This window comes from Artibeus jamaicensis, unplaced genomic scaffold (genome assembly GCF_021234435.1).
Source record: "Artibeus jamaicensis isolate MK-2021 breed Jamaican fruit bat unplaced genomic scaffold, CSHL_Jam_final contig_76, whole genome shotgun sequence".
Taxonomy (NCBI): Eukaryota; Metazoa; Chordata; class Mammalia; order Chiroptera; family Phyllostomidae; genus Artibeus; species Artibeus jamaicensis.
This window is the reverse complement of record NW_026521954.1, coordinates 12,523,933-12,540,835: the sequence shown is the minus strand read 5'-3', so window position 1 is coordinate 12,540,835 and position 16,903 is coordinate 12,523,933. Positions and strand designations below refer to the sequence as shown.

The 16,903-nt window shown below is 42.0% G+C and overlaps 1 protein-coding gene across 6 annotated transcripts in view; it reads left to right on the top strand.

Annotated features, from left to right (window-relative positions):
- RBPJ (recombination signal binding protein for immunoglobulin kappa J region) overlaps positions 1-11,322 on the top strand; it is a 220,256-nt gene extending 208,934 nt beyond the window's left edge. For all 6 annotated transcript variants that reach the window (XM_053672325.1, XM_053672324.1, XM_037156729.2 and 3 more), the window contains 3 exons: positions 6,281-6,436; positions 6,795-6,898; positions 7,056-11,322. In XM_053672325.1, coding sequence (XP_053528300.1) covers positions 6,281-6,436; positions 6,795-6,898; positions 7,056-7,371 — 576 coding nt within the window. In that variant the 3' untranslated portion in view covers positions 7,372-11,322. The remainder of the gene's footprint in view (positions 1-6,280; positions 6,437-6,794; positions 6,899-7,055) is intronic.
- Positions 11,323-16,903: the final 5,581 nt, after the last annotated feature.

Genomic DNA, 16,903 nt, shown 5'->3' with positions numbered 1-16,903 from the left:
TCCAAGAATAAAACACTAACTCAGCTTTAATGAATGAGGGAGACAGTATATTGATGAAAGTTGCAAAGCTATCAGGATCCTTCTTGGTGTCCTTTTGATATTGCTTAATCCGTTGTGACATACAGACAAGGTGGTTATTTGCTGCAGTCCCATTTGGTTTTCTTTTGTTGCTTGTGCTTTTGGTGTCATATCCAAAAAATTATTGCTGTGAGCTTTTTCCTCTATATTTCTTCTAGGACTTTTATAGTTGTAGGTTTTACATTGAAGTCTTTAATACCTTTTGAGATAATTTTTGTGAGTGATATAATATAGGGGTTCAATTTTATTATTATTATTTTTTTTTTTTTTAACTGTTCAAGTACAGTTTTCTTCCTTTCCCCGCACCCGTTGTTTCCCCACCTCTCTCCCGTTTCCACCCCCTTGTTATTGTCTGTGTCCTTTATACTTATTCCTGAAAACCCTTTACCCTTTTCCCTCATTATCGCCCCCTGTCTGGTTCCTGTCCGCCTGTTCTCAATTTCAGTGTCTTTGACTGTGCTTTGCTTGCTTTTTGTTTTGTTGATTAAGTTCCTGTTAAAGGTAAGATCATATGGTATTTGTCTTTCACCGCCTGGCTTATTTCACTTAGCATAATGCTCTCTAGTTCCATCCATGCTGTTGCAAAGGGTAGAAGCTCCTTCTTTCTTTATGCTGCATAGAATTCCATTATGTAAATGTACCATAGTTTTTTGATCCATTTATTTACTGATGGTCACCTAGGTTGCTTCCAGAATGTGGCTATTATAAATTGTGTTGCTATAAACATTGGGGTGCATAGGTTCTTTTGGATTGGTGTTTCAGGGTTCTTAGGATATAATTCTAGCAATGGAATTACAAGGCAGTTCCATTTTTAGTTTCCTGAGAAAATTCCATACTGTTTTTTTTTTAATATTTTATTTATTTATCTTTTAGAGGGGAAGGGAAGGAGAGAGGGAGAGAAACATCAATGCATGGTTGCCTCTTGTGAGTCCCCTGCCGGGAACTGGCCTGCAACCCAGGCATGTGCCCTGACCGGAAATCGAACTGCGATTGTGTGGTTCACAGGCCTGTGCTCAATCCACTGAGCTACACCAGCCAGGGCTCCATACTGTTTTTCATAGTGGTTGCACCAGTCTGAAACCCACCAACAGTGCACTAGGGTTCCCTTTTGTCTTTGCAGCCCACCAACAGTGTACTAGGGTTCCCTTTTCTCCACAACCTCTCCAACATTTGTTGTTTGTTGCTTTGTTTATGATGGCCATTCTGACTAGTGTGAAATGGTATCTCATTGTGGTTTTAATTTGCATCTCTCTGATGGCTAGTGATACTGAGCATCTTTTCATATGTCTCTGGACCCTCCGTATGTCCTCTTTGGAGAAGTGTCTGTTCAAGTCCTTTGCCCATTTTTTAATTGGGTTGCTTGTCTTCTTAGAGTAGATTTGTGTGAATTATTTGTATATTTTGGAGACCAAACCATTGTCTGAGCTATCATTGGCAAATATGTTTTCCCATACAGTTGGTTCTCTTTTCATTTTAATACTGTTTTCTGCCATGAGAAGCTTTTTATTTTGATGAGATCCCATTCGTTTATTTTTTCCTTTATGTCCCTTGCTCTAGGGGACATGTCAGTGGAAATATTGCTCCATGAAATATCTGAGATTTTCCTGCCTGTGTTCTCCTCTAGGACTTTAATGGTGTCATGACTTATATTTAAATCTTATCCAGGTTGAATTTATTTTTGTATATGGTGCTCAAGTTTCTTTCTTTTTTTTTTGCATGTAGCTGTCCAGCTCTCTGAATATCATTTGTTGAAGAGGCTGTTTTTGCTCCATTTATGCTGCTGCCTCCTTTGTCTGATATTAATTGACTGTAGAGACTTGGGTTTATTTCTGGGCTCTGTTTTGTTCCATTGGTCCATGTGTTCGTTCTTATGCCATGTTTTCATTACAGTGGCCTTGTAATACATTTTGATATCAGGTATTGTGATCACTCTCACTTTGCTCTTTTTTCTCAAAATTGCTGCAGGTATTCGGGGTTGTTTATGGTTCCGCATAAATTTTTGAAGTGTTTGTTCTATACCTGTGAAATATGCCATTGGTACTTTAATAGGTATTGCATTGACTCCATAAATTGCTTTGGGTAGTGTGGGCATTTTGATGATGTTAATTCTTCTGATCCGTGAACATGGTATATGTTTCCATTTGTTTGTGTCTTCCTTAATTTTTTTCTTCATTGTTATGTAGCTTTCTGAGTACAGGTCTTTTACCTCCTTGGTTAGGTTTATTCCTAGGTATTTTATTTCTATTTTTGTTATATCAAACAGGATTTTTCTCCTGATTGATGTTTCTGATGTTTCATTGTTGGTATACAAAAATGCCTTTGATTTCTGAATATTGACTTTGTCTGGATGTTTTGCCAAATCCATTTATTAGGTCAAGCAGTTTTGGGGTAGAGTGTATAGGATTTTCCATGTACACTATCATGTCATCTACAAACAATACCAGTTTTGTTTTCTCTTTTCCAATTTGGATACCTTTTATTTCTTTTTCTTGTCCAATTGCTGTGGCTAGGACTTCCAATACTATGTTGAATAGAAGTGGTGAAAGTGGGCAACCTTGTCTTATTCATGATCTTAGTGGAAAAGTTTTTAGTTTTTGCCCATTGAGTATGATGTTGGCTGTAGGTCTCTCATATATGGCCTTTATTATGTTGGGGAATGCTTTCTCTATTCCCACTTTGCTGAGTGTTTTTATCATAAATGGGTGCTGTACCTTATCACTTTTTCCACATCTATTGATATCATCATGTGATTTTTGTCTTTGCTTTTGTTTATGTGATGTATTACATTTATTGATTTGCAAATACTGTACCATCCTTGCATCCCTGGGATGAATCCCACTTGGTCATGGTTTATGATCTTTTTAATGTATTGCTGGATGTGGTTTACCAGTATTTTGTTGAGGATTTTAGTGTCTATATTCATCAACGATATTGTCCTGAAGTTCTCTTTCTTTGTTGTGTCTTTATCTGGTTTTGGGATTAGGATGATGCTGGCTTCAGAAAAAGAGTTTGAAGTGTTCCATCTTCTTGGAGTTTTTTAAATAGTCTGTGAAGGATAGGAGTTAGCTCTTCCTTAAATGTTTTTTAGAATTCTCCTGTGAAACCATCTGGTCCAGGGCTTTTGTGTGACGGGAGTTTTTTGTTTACTGCTTCAATTTCATCTGCTGTTATTGGTCTGTTCAGGTGCTCTGCTTCTTCCTCAAAATTTAGAAGATGATGTTTTTTTAGAAATTTGTCCACTTCATCTGGGTTTTCAAATTTCTTAACATATAGTTCTTCGTAGTAATTTCTTAAAGTCCTTTGTATTTCTGTGGTGTCAGTTGTAATCTCTCCTCTTTCATTTCTGATTGTGTTTATTTGGGTCCTCTCTCTTCTTTTCTTGATGAGCCTGCTTAAAGGCTTGTCGATTTTGTTTTATCTTTTCAAAGAACCACTCCTGGATTTATTGATCCTTAGAATTGTGCTTTTAGTCTCCATATTGTTTAATTCTGCTCTGATCTTGGTTATTTCCTTCCTTCTACTTGCTCTGGGCTTTGTTATTCTTTGAGTTCTTGTAGGTGTAGGATTAGGTTGTTTATTTGAAATGTTCTACTTTTTTTTAGGTAGGCCTGTATTGCTATGAATTTCCCTCTCGGGAATGCCTTTGCAGTGGCCCATAAATTTGGGGTTGTTGTGAGTTCATTTTCATTTGCTTCCAGAAACTTTTTGATTTCCTCCCTGATCTCCTTGACTGACCCATTCATTGTTTAATAGCATGCTATTCAGTCTCCATGAGTTTGAGTGTTTTTGAGTTTTTTCCTTGAAGTGGTTTCTAGTTTCAGTCCCTTCTGGTTAGAGAAAATGCTTGATATGATTTCAATTTTCTTGAATTTGTTGAGGCTTTTTTGTGACCTATCATGTGGTCTGTCTTTGAAACTGTTCCATGTGCATTTGAAAAGAATGTATATTTTTGCTTCTTTGGGATGAAAGGCTCTGTATATATCAGTTAAGTCCATTTCATCTAGGGCATTGTTCAGTGCTACAGTATCTTTATTGATATTTTCTTGGGAGATCTATCCATTTTTAACAGTGGAGTGTTGAAGTCCCCTGCTATAATTGTGTTGCTATCAATATCTTTCTTGAAGTCCTCCAAAATTTTCTGTATGTATTTGGGTGCTCCTATGTTGGGTGCATATATATTTACAATGTTTCTGTCTTCTTGATGGATTCTTCCCTTGAGTATTATGAAGTGATATTCTGGGTCTCTCTTTATGACCCTTTTTTTGAAGTCTATTTTGTCTGATATGAGTATTACTACTCCAGCTTTTTTTTTTTCCCTGTCCATTTGCTTGGAAAATTTGTTTCCAGCCTTTCACTTTTAGTCTGTGTAGGTGTTTTGTTCTGACGTGGGTCTTCTGTAGGCAGCATATGTGTGGGTCATGCTTTCTTATCCATTCAGCTATTCTGTGTCTTTTGATTGAAACATTTAATCCATTTACATTTAAGATTATTATTGAGAGGTACTTATTCATTGCCATTTTTTTTAACCTGTGTTCCTCTCTGTCTCTCTTTTCCTTCCTTTTTTTAAAGCAGTCCCTTTTGCATCTCTTGCAGAGCTGGTTTGGTGGAGGTGCATTCTTTTAGACTTCTTTTGTCTGGGAAGCTCCTTATTTGGCCTTCTGTCTTGATTGAGAGCCTTGCTGGGTAAAGTAGCCTTGAATGCAGGCCTCTGGTTCTCATTACTTGGAATATTTCTTGCCATTCTCCTCTTGGAGCGTTTCCATTGAGAAGTCAGCTGCTAGCTTTATCAAGGCTCCCTTGTATGTTACTTCCTGTTTCTCCCTTGCTGCCTTTAAGATTCTGTTTTTGTCTTCGGGTATTGCCATTTTATTTATGATGTGTCTTGAAGTGGGTCTCTTTGGTTCCTCTTGATTGGGACTCTCTGTGTTTCCTGGATTTGTGTGACTTTTTCTCTTATCAAATTAGGGAAGTGTTCCAGCATTATTTTTTCAAACAGGTTTTCATAAAGATTTTATTTATTTATTTTTAGAGAGAGGGAAAGGGAGGGAGAAAGAGAGGGAGAAAAACATCAATGCATGGTTGCCTCTCATGCTACCCTCACTGGGGACCTGGCCCGCAACCAAAGTGTGTGCCCTGACTGAGAATCAAACCAGTGACCCTTTGGTTCTCAGCCGGTGCTCAGTCCACTGAGCTACACCAGCCAGGACTCAAACAGTTTTCTATCCCTTGCTCTTCTTCTCCTTCTGTTATCCCTATTATATGGATATTGTTACATTTCCTGTTGTCTTGCAGCTCCCTTACCATCTGTTCATTCTTTCTGAGTCTCTTTTCTTTCTCTTGCTCTGAGTTTTTTCTACCTTGTCCTCCGACTCGCTGATTCGGTCCTCTGCTTCATCCAGCCTGCTCATAGTTCCTTCTAATGTGTTTTTTCTTTCTTACATTTTATTGTTCATTTCTTCCTGGGTTTTGTTTATAGTTTGTTTCCTTTTTTATGCTGATGTAGTTCTCACTCAATTCCTTGTATTTGTCTGTGAGTTCCTTGGGCATCTTTGTAACCATTCATTTGAATTCTGTATCTGATAGTTTGGTTACCTCCATTTGGTTTAGATCTTGGAGTGGGGAGTCTTCCATTCCTTTTGATTGCATGTTTTTTGTTTTTTTTTTGTCTCCCCATTTTAGGTGACTTCTTGTTTGTTTCTGTGCTTCCTGATGTTTTGCTTTTTTAGCTGTCTCTGTAGTGTGAACTTCTGTGGTAGGAATCCTGTGAGGTTCGGTGGTATGGTGTCTGACCTCCTTGTCTGGACTCTCTAGATTTGCCCTTTCTTCTGATTGTGTGAGCTCTGTCATTGTACTTGGGCTTTTACCTTTTGGTGGTTCCTCTGTTGGTGGTTTTTCTGCTCCAGCAGGTATCTTTTTATTTAAAAAATGAAACAGGCACTGGTGTACTCCACAGTGGTTATTCTGAAGGGTTATCGGTTATTTAACATGTCACCGAAATGTCTCATATTATAATAAAAACTGTATGTCGGATTTTCATGTTAATATTCTGTTTGTGTTTAGGGGTTGGCAAAGCACCATGCTTGGGAAGTGTATACATTTTTACTACATTCTTTCCATGTTATAACTGTAGTCTGTATATGTTACTTGTTAAAATTGTCTTATACTGCAATGCATATAAGAATTTCTAAACTTTCTTTATAAGGCCACTCCATGCCCAAAGGAACCAAACAAAGAGATGATAAACGATGGAGCCTCCTGGACAATCATCAGCACGGATAAGGCGGAGTATACGTTCTACGAGGGGATGGGCCCCGTCCTCGCCCCCGTCACACCTGTGCCTGTTGTAGAAAGTCTTCAGGTGAGGCCGCCTACTGCCAGGCTGACTCTTCCACTTCTCTCGGCTGTGACTTAGCATACTTTTATTTCACAATAATTTTGATTTTTCTCCACATATTTTGGTTTGGGTATTTTGTCATATGTTATTTGTCAATAGAAAAAAATGAGACCCTACTTTTATGCCAGAAAATTTAAATTCAAAACCAAATTGTATGTTATCTTGATATTTTAGCTCACTTTATCTTTATAATCATGTCATTTAAAAAGAAGCATTTTAATTATTCATTTTTCACAAGTGATAACTATCGAGAAGCTCATCTGTGTACTTTAATGAGAAATGAAAAGTTTTCTCAATGCTATTATTTTTCTATGAATTTCAGTTGAATGGCGGTGGGGACGTAGCAATGCTTGAACTTACAGGACAGAATTTCACTCCAAATTTACGAGTGTGGTTTGGGGATGTAGAAGCTGAAACTATGTACAGGTACTTGGTAAAATTTTTTACATCATCTGGAGTTTTTGGTGGGGGTGGGTATAAGAGACTCTTTCCTGATGCTGATTGTAGTATATTAAGCAACCTAGTTTTAAGTTTCAGTTCTGAAATTTGCTTTGTACTTAAGTGACCTGCGTTTCCTCCGCAGATGTGGAGAGAGTATGCTCTGTGTGGTCCCAGACATTTCTGCATTCCGAGAAGGCTGGCGATGGGTCCGGCAGCCAGTCCAGGTTCCAGTAACTTTGGTCCGAAATGACGGGATCATTTATTCCACGAGCCTTACCTTCACCTACACGCCAGAGCCAGGGCCTCGGCCGCACTGCAGTGCAGCGGGAGCGATCCTTCGAGCCAACTCGAGCCAAGTGCCCCCTAATGAGTCAAACACAAACAGCGAGGGGAGTTACACAAGTGTCAGCACAAATTCAACCAATGTCACATCATCTACAGCGACAGTGGTGTCCTAACCACCGTCTTGTTACTGGGACTTAAACTAACTTTGCAACAAAACGTTGACAGAAAAAGGAAGCAAAAGAGAGAAAAGTGAACAATCTTTTGTGGTTTCTTGGGAAAACTTTTCATACCAGGTGATATTATTCAAAAACCCATTACCTGCAAGTGCTGATTTGATGTGCGGAAGCCACAGTAAAACAAACAAATCAACACATATAAACTATTGGAAATCAGTTTTTTTTCAGCTGTTATTTTTGATTGGTTTTCGTTTGGTTTTGTCTAAATGGGCAAGAAATAGATGTGGCTGGAATAAAAGTTAAACTAGAAGACACAAATCTAACATAGTTTTTATGGACCAAGGAACTTGTGTAAGCTTTAGTAAAAGGTACATTTTCACCATACCTTTTTTGTATCACCGTATATAGTGCACCTTTGTTACCAAATAGGTCGCTCCTCGCCAGCGCCCGTGGAGCTTCTGCTCTCAAGTGCATCAGGTTCCAAGCCTGGCTGCGCCCCTTCAGTCTCCTTACCGTGCTCTTCCCGGTTTTTTGGGGTTTTTTGGTCTAAGGCTGGAACTGGTCCGTTTTTTTTTTGTTTTTTTTTTTTAATAGCTGAAGTCTTATGACTTTTCATGAGTTGAAATCGTTTTGATTTCAGCAAGTTAAATCTTGTAAAGTCCTACATATTTTTTTAAGATTATATGAAGTCTGTGCAAAAGCTTTAAAAAAAATGCCTCTGCCTTGCCTGCAATACATGCAATGTATGTTAACTTAGTCTCTCTTCTCAGACATTTGGCAATTATTTCCATGTTTTCTTTTTAGAAACATGTATTTATAGTGGTGATCCAGGTGGCGCTAACATTTACGTGGAATTAAATGTGGCCGTTTAGCCATTAACGAGGTAGTGGCACAGAACACGTTGGTCTTTGAAGTCACCTCTCCCCTTTCCCCGCGCACAAATGTGTCTCCGTGTTTCAGGATTTGTTAAGGATTTTTTCCCCTCCTAATCTTGTACATAACTTGTATTATGTGTAAGTTAAACATTTTATTTTGAACTTGTTAATGTTCCCCGTGATTTTATTCAGTAGGGTGTTTTCTGCCTTGTTGGCAAATGACAAAAGAAAAATCATAGAAGTATTTGCTACCAGTTGGTAGATGGTGCCCTTATTGTATAATGAGGAAAATGTCAGCAAAAGCATGTATTTACTTTTTTTTTTTTTTTTTTGGTAGCCTAGGCCAAGACGTCATTGTAACCTTAAAACAAGATGCTCTTATTAGATGGTCAACTAAAATAGCTGGAAGACAGTACTTTAGAAGCAGATAGTTGTGAGATTATAAAAATGCAAATGTAACTTATCTTTCCATTACTTTCTCTTCCTGGGGGGGGGTCTTCTTCAGTACTGAGCATCTCCACAAATGTCTCCTACTCAAAACATTTCTTTGCCTTTCCTTTAAGACTTGGTTGCATGCAGGGTTGTGTGTTGACCTTGCGTGCTCAGCTCCCCCCTTTTACATGGCTTCCGTTTCTGCACTGTGGCGATGCCTTTGTTCAGCTTCTTAGAAATTGCAGCGGACTCACTGGACTACAGTTAGTGCAGGAACCGAGTGTGTGTGATTCTGTTGCAGTTGTCCTTCTTAGAGGAAAAACTACCTCTAGATCGTGGTAAGCTTTTCACTCTCCCATAAAACAGGAGCCACAAGTACCTTATGAATGCAACGCTGTAAGTTCCTACAGCATTTCCATGCAGAACATTGTCTTTCTGTAGTCCTGGGCTCTTTTGAAAATTTCCATTAGTAGACTTTCAACATCATTGTAGCATTTTTTTCAGCTTTGCAGTCTTCATCACTCATCTTTTGCTCAGACTATGTCATTGTAAATACAATTCCTAACATCCTTAAAGCATTTTTTCCTCGGTTTTCAAGGGGGAAGTCATTTGTAAAACATGTTAGTGATTAAATCAAAGTTACTGTGGTTTCCTCTTAGTGCAGGCCTCTCAAGTACGCACAGGCTGCATTATACTACACACAGCCTTCTCTCCAAGTCTGCTCCAGGCACTGGCTCCTCTCTCGTAAACTAATCCTGCCTCACACTTTAACTCTGTTTCAGTGATCAAGGGCAGAATTCATCGTGGCCTTACCTTTCTTTGTTTTACTGTTTACTGGCTTTTTCTTATAAACTTATTTTTGAGTAGTATTTATTCTCTCTCTGTCGAGTCCGACAGCAGCCTTGACACAGTGCTGTCTGTTCAGAGGTGGAAATGTTCCCAGTGCTGCTTGATTTGTAACGGGCCGCAGGCCTCCTCCACTTCCAGGTTCAAGTCAACTGATGATGGATGAGATGCTTGTGAAAAACAAACTATTCCTCACCCAGCTTCACAGCACAAAAGAATTTTTCAAGTTTATGGCTTTATTAAGATGAACTGCTTCTATTATTTAAATAATATCTTATTTTGGCTCTTTGTTTCTTGTAATAAGATAATTGAAATATTAGACTGTAAACTCCTCCTGATTGTTTTTCTGGAAAATTCAAGAATGTACTTATATAGTCATTTCGCCCCCCTGCAATTTTTTTTTTTTTTGGTTGGTTATTCTACACACCACAAACTAAAGACTGAAATAATTTGTCGATTGTAGGTTACTGTTATTGGTTCTTTTGTCAGCTGCTTAAAAAATCTTTTACATGGATTTGTAAATCATTTTTAGCCTATAATTTATAGGAGCCTTGTCCTGTGTTTATAGTAGACGGTCCCCGCCCCCCACACCCTTCTCCCCGTGGTGGCATTATCAGAGATCCTGGTCATTTTCCCTCACAAAGACTCTCTTACAGTGGTAACCGCTTCAATTAAAGTACAGTACATTTGAGCAGTTTTTTTCTTTTAAATTCTGATTTAGAAGCATCTGCCGTGGGTCTGTGCAGTTTCTAAAGATGTGCATAGAGGCCAAGTCTGCGGTCCATGGGGGTGGTGGTCGTCCCACTGTGTGGTCGTCCCACTGTGTGGGTCACACGGACCGGGCAGGCCAAACTGAGGGCTTCGAACATAAAATGCCCTTTCATTTTGAGTGACTTCAGAGTGAACACTAGTGTGACGTTGAACCTGCTGCTGACTTTTCTTACACTGTGGCGACTGAAGGCATCCTCATTTGTATATTAATTAGTGAAATCTTCATCACTCTTGCCACACAAGCGATTGTCACTGGTTGTTTTTTTTGTCTATTTTTCTTAGAAACTGGTACCATCTGTGTCCTCACAGAAAATTTCCAGTGCCCACTATGGTTTTTGAGAACTAAACTAACTGGTCATATTTAACCAAATAATTCTTACGGGGAGGGGGGTCCCTTTTTGAAACAAAATGCAATTCAATTATTAACCAGGTTGCTTACTTTCAGTTTCAAAAGCAGCTGTTTCTGATGAGTACTGAACAAATACGTGTCATTTTTGTTGCCAGACTTTTGACTCTGTTTTCAAGCACTGTAATGTGGGCTGAATGAGTAGAAACAATAATATATTAGGGTTTCTATTTAACCCTTTCAGGACTGAACTGTTTCTCCTCTTATTAATTTTCCCTGTGTTGTGATCAGTGTTTCCCAGCATTCAGTACTGTGTTGGTCCACATGTAGGTTTATATGCTCATTTTTAGCTTATTTCTTGTACCTTTCCGCATGCTCTACACATTCAGTCCTTAAGGGGGTTATTTTACAAACTGTGCGCCTGTAAGGTTTGTTAGCAATAAGATAGAAAATTGAGCAAGTTTATACCATAATTTTGTAGAAAAAAAAAAGAATCCGCTCGGTGCCGCCTTTCATCCGTGAGAACCTGCAACGCGGACGGTTTCGAGGAGTAAATAAAAAGGAAATGTAAACCATTGTAAAAGTCCTCTGTTGACTGTGCCCGATGCATGTATTATCATCTTTGATTTCAGAATACTTCATAAAGGTAAAATTAAATTCCACATTCCAGTTTGTGTACTTACGATCTGACCGTGCTGTCTTACATCACATCCAGGCCGTAGCGGTGCCGGTCTCCTTCCCGTGTCCTGACCGAACACTGCTTTCGGGGAGGCCCCGGTGCTCCCTCCGGAATGTGGAAATGGGCTCTGTCACTCAGGGGCCTGTCTCCCAGCTCAGAAACATTTCAAGCCAGTCTCAGCAGAACTGGGGGCTGTTATTTCATAACAAGCAGCATGTCCGGTGCGAGGCTGCCGTTTGGTGTGTTGAAGCGCGTGCAGTGGCTGGTGGTTTTTGATGGGGGCTCCTGCTTGGGGAGGCCGCACGTTCTGTTGGATAGCGAAACGGTAAAAGGGAGGAGGTCTGTATTTTTTAAATCATGGCTTGTTTCTTACCCGACCTCCCCCCAAAGAAAAAAGTATTAATGTTACCAGCATCTTGCTCTAAAAATAGTGTTTGGTCAATAAACAAGGAACAGTTTATTTGGATTTTGAATGGTGAGGCCTTTACAGGCTAAGGTTGATAGTGGTTACATGGCTTAGGATTTAGGGAATGACATGGCCTGGACCCGTGCAGTGTGTCCTCGGGCCTCTAGGTGGTTGTCAGTTCCAGGGCTGGGGAGGGCAAGCTTCGTAAGGTTCTAGTGCTGAGTGACCACACAAGGCACTCTTCTCCTGTTTAAAAATAGGTACAGTAATAAAAAATAAAATTATTTTAATAAAAATAAAATAAAATTAAGTACCTAGTAAGGTACACTAAGCAGAAACCCTAAAAAATGTTTAGTGCTAGAAAACACTGAAAGAGACAGATGGACTTGACAAGTGTAAAGTGCAGATGACACGATCCATCTCGACTCAGCAGTGAGATCCCTCAGCTGAAGGCCAAGGGGTAGAACCGTGGGCCGCTGGACGGTCACACACCTGTCTGTGTGCTAAGGCGAGCTGGCTGTGTGCCTGACACATAGGTGTTAAGTAGTTTAGTGACAAGTACTGAGTCACACCTGTCAGATCGTGTGTGACTCATCTCGGTGTCTGGGAAAGGCAGGCGAGGGTTCTCCACTACAGAAAGGGGCGGGTTTTCACTACAGAAACCTCCATGCTAGACAGGTAGGTCATTCTATAACTGTTGGGATTTATAGGGTCTCTCTTGCTGGGGAGTGGCACTTTAAATATGCCATTCTACAAAAAAAATATTAAACGTTAAGTATTGGGTTGGCCAAAAAGTTTGTTTTTTCCATTCGACGGCTCTAGTAGTGCCTAGTTGTCTTCAACGTTATTCAAAACAGTTTTGTTAGATTGTATTGTGGCAGCTGTCATATCAGCATGCATTTTTTAAAAAGTACCAAACTTGGTGAATTTTTGTGTAGCCATTTTAATTGAGGATGGAAGAAAATACACAACATTTTCTGCATATTATGCATTATTATCTAAAAAAAAGGTAAAAAATGCAACTGAAACACAAAGATTTGTGCAGTGTATGGAGCAGGTGCCGTGACTGATCAGACATGTCCGAAGTGGTTTGCAGTGTTTGGTGCTGGAGATTCTCCCTGGACGATGCTCCAAGGTCGTGTGGACCAGCTGAAGTTGCTAAGGATCCAGTCGAGACGTTAATCGAAAACAACTGACATTAACCACTCAGGAGATAGCTGACATACTCAAAATATCCAAATCAATAAAGTTACTGGTGAAAATGAAAAATGTGTCATTTTATGGGAAAAACCAAATGAAATTTTTGGCCAACCCAATATGAAGTTCAGGTGTTCATCAAGTTCTCTCTAGCACAATGCATGTAGTCCCTGTTTTTTATCCCCTTATATTAACTTGAAAGTGCTATCCAAATGCCAGGTGTTGGAGAGAATCACCCTGGACACTTGAATCATTTTTTATTTTCCAGATGAAGATAATGGATCTTAATTTCTTTCTCATAGCCTAGTCTAATGAGGTGTGTTTCTGGACCACATACGCTGCCTTTAGAGAGACCAGAGTATGAAGTAGTGACCTACCTGTGATGATGCCCAGGTCCTAGATGCCATTGTGCCGTTGATTTATCATCTAGGTGGCTGATTCTGCAGCCCTCCAGTACTTACTGGTCTCACTTGTGGGGGTGGGGGTGACAGTGTTGTCTGGAAGGAACACAAACAGAAATCCCTCTGCTGTGGTGTCAAGGGCCTGGCCCGGTGCAGCTGCAGCCCAGAAGGCTGCTGTAGCTGCCCTCCATCACCTCCGACGGGTCAGGGTTTCCTGTGGCTCAGGTATCCAGGATCGGCTTGAGCTTAGTTCTCAGGCCTGCATTTTGCTTGTTTGTTCCAGAAAACAGGGATAGGGTGGTTTTGCTTTTAATACTTCAAAGATTTGAAAATGTACACCTTCAATATAATAACTTATTGGAGTTTTAAAAATCAGAAACCAAGACTGGTTAACTTAAGGGAATAGGATTTTGTAAGAAGAACAGAATTGAAGCCTGAATTATGCTTAGAAATATCTCAGTGCTGGGGGCTGTGTTTGCTTCGGAGAGGTCTGTGGGGTGTCTGGAGAGGGCCCCTCTGAGAAGAGCCAGCCCAGCTGGAAACAGCTAGGGGAGCGGGGCCGAGGGCAGGTGGGTGCTCTGCTGGGCCTGGTGCAACTCAGCACATGGTCTGATGCAGGAGCGGCCTCTGTGTCCTTCCGCATCCAGCTTCAAGGACAGGTTGCTGCTGGCCAAGATAGGGGAGACGAGGTGGAGATGAAATGGGAGAGGAGCGAGTTGGGAGTGGGGAGGAAATCAAGAGTTTTAGTTATGTACTAGGCTTCAAGTTAAAATGTCCAGTAAGCAGACCAGATCTGGAGCTCACGGTGATTCTGCAGGGAGCCAGTCACACACAGGTGGTGGTGAAACCCTAAGCCAAATGGGATCGCCGAGGGAGGCCGAGAGGTAGGAGAGAGGTCCAAGACTCGAGCCCTGGGGAGTCCCTGTCTTAAATAGCACTTCTGCGCCCTGTGTGTGCGGGATCTCCGGGCACGCTGTCTGCAGCTGTGGTCTGCCCGCCCTGCATCTCCCGAAGCTCCCAGGTGACCCGTCTGCTGTGGGGCGAGAGACCCCACTTGGAGCAGCAAGGGCCTCAGATGAATGGCAGTAATTGACGAGACAAGGGCTGCTTCAGTCCATAAAAGCATCGTTGTTTTCCAAGTCACTGCAAACTCAGGAGTAATGGTTTCAGAGTTAGTTTCACTGGTTCTTAAGCACAGAATTAAATTTGCTCTTTACACTTGAGAAAGTCTTATGTACCAAATCACAGATGGGCGAGTCAGGTTCTCGTTACAAGCTGATAATGTGGCCTGTCAGAAGGCTGAAATGTTTACGTACAGCCGTAGTCCTGGTGTATCAAATCCAGAGCCTTTTGGCATCCAAGACAAAATCGCTATACCCAGAAATGGGAGGAACACTGAGTAGCTCCTAAGTTTTTCAACTTTTTGGTTTGGGAGTGGGGGGACCCAAAACCCTCATTTTTAATTGAGTTCCCCTACAGATTCAGACTAAATTATCACTAAACCCTACATGAGTGCCGCCTGCAGGGAGCCGCCTGTTGCTCTCAGCTGGCCTGGCTCTGGGAAGGCCATGTGCTCTTCCTTCCCTTTCCCTGGGCTTTTAGATCCACACGAACCACACAGGTTCCTTCTAGGGAGTGGGATTGTCTACGCAAGGTGAGCAGAGAAGCAAAATGAAGGGAGAGATCCCCAGAAATGTTACAGACAACCCCACCCCCATCCATCCACCATACTCCTATGCTCCTGCACAGCAGTGACAGGCCAGGTTAGCGCTGCCAATGCAGCCAAGGTCAAGGGCGTAGAACTCGAAGAGCCTGTGAGTCAGGGGACTGGGAGGTGGAAGCTGAGTCAGAGCTCACTGGCCAGCAGAGGGAGCCGTCTCACATGCAGGCTGGGGAGCAGCCTTCCCTGGGGACCAGATCAGGTCCCCAGCCAGCCACGACGTCATTGGCCCTTTCATCCCGGGAGTTTGAAGGTGTCCTGGTCCCATAAGCCGGGGTGGGAGGGTCACACAGGTGGCAGGATCTCACAGATGCAAACAGCTAAAACAGACAGGGCCCCAGTGTCCTCCTGTTCTCACACCTGGCAAGGACAAGCAGAAGCAAATAATGAAAAAAAAAAAACAATTCAAAAGCAAATGTTGACATTAAACTGAAGACTTTTGAACCAGCAGGAGAACATGTGTAGCCAAACACAAGCCAGGCCGAGCGCAGCTTCCCGTCTACGCTGCGGAGTGCATGGCAGATTAGCAGTATCGATTGTTCCTTTCGTTTTTGAGATACGCAAATTACAGGTTGCTGGTCAAGTGCATCTCAGCGGGTCTCCCACCAGTCTGCCTGGGTCAGCCCGGCTGTGATCCCAGAGCGGGCTGGCAGGGGCACGCAGCCCAGCAGACCCACATCGTGGCTTCCCAAGGCCCCCGTGGACTCGGGAGCCAGGGCCTGTGACAGAAACTGCCGCGGGGGAGCCCGGCACACAAGGAAGCAGGCCCCAGGAAATGACATGTGGTCCCGTTCCCTGCCTAGGCACTTCTTTGACTCTCAAAGTGCAGGGGTGTTGGGGAGGGGGCAGCAGTCACTGGGCAGGGTGACCAGACCTGAACTTGCCTAAAGCCAGGGCAGAGCAGACGTGGGGTGAGGGTTGGGAAACATGGGTCCCAGGCCCAGCCACTCAGGTGGACAGAGAGGGTTGGGCCACCTCCATGTTTCGAAGGACCTAGAATATTACAAGGAAGTGGCCTCTAGTTCCGCACCCTGGGGAGATGAAAGCACAGGTCTGTGCAAAGTCCTGTGGGTGTTTTAAGCGGCTGATTTATAATGTCCATAAACTAGAAACAACATAAATGTTCTTCAGCTGACTGAAGAATAAACAAATTGTGGTCCGCCCATACGTAATGGATTGAGTCATGGCCCCTGAAACTGTATCCCGGTGCTCGTCCTGAGAAGGTGTGACCGTGACTTTTCTTGGAAAAGTGTCTTTTGTAGATGTCATTAAAGTCAAGGATCTCAAGACAAATCATCCTGGGTTATCCAGGTGGGATCAAAACCTGATGACAAGTGTCCTTGTAGGAGACACGAGGGAGAAGACCAGGCCACGTGAGGGCCGTGGCAGAGACTGGAGCGGTTCAGCCACGAGCCATATTTGGAACCACTTCACAGGTTAGATTTTCTCCTTTGGCTAGAAGTTTTCATATGCCTGGTCATTGCCAGGAAACTGTGGCCATTTGCAAATTACATGTAGTCGATACACCTGTAGCTAAGTAATTTGAAAGACAAAATTATAAAAATCCTTTCGAAAGTTCTTTTTTACCATAAAGCCCTGTTGAATGTGGGATGTGGATATTTTATATAAATGGGGGAGTGGTCTCCAAGAAAAAACAGTGCCTGGGGCCTGTGAAGCCTTAAAATTGTCCCGAGTGGAACGGGGGTAAGTTCTAGCCCATTTCTGAGTCTGCTCTGGTCACATATTGGTCTTGTGTCTGAAACCTTTCTTGACTCTGTTGATACCCTTTCCTGAGGCCCTTTCTCTCAGGCAAACCTTCGCCATCTCTCGGGTGGACTTCTCTAGTGGGCTCTTCG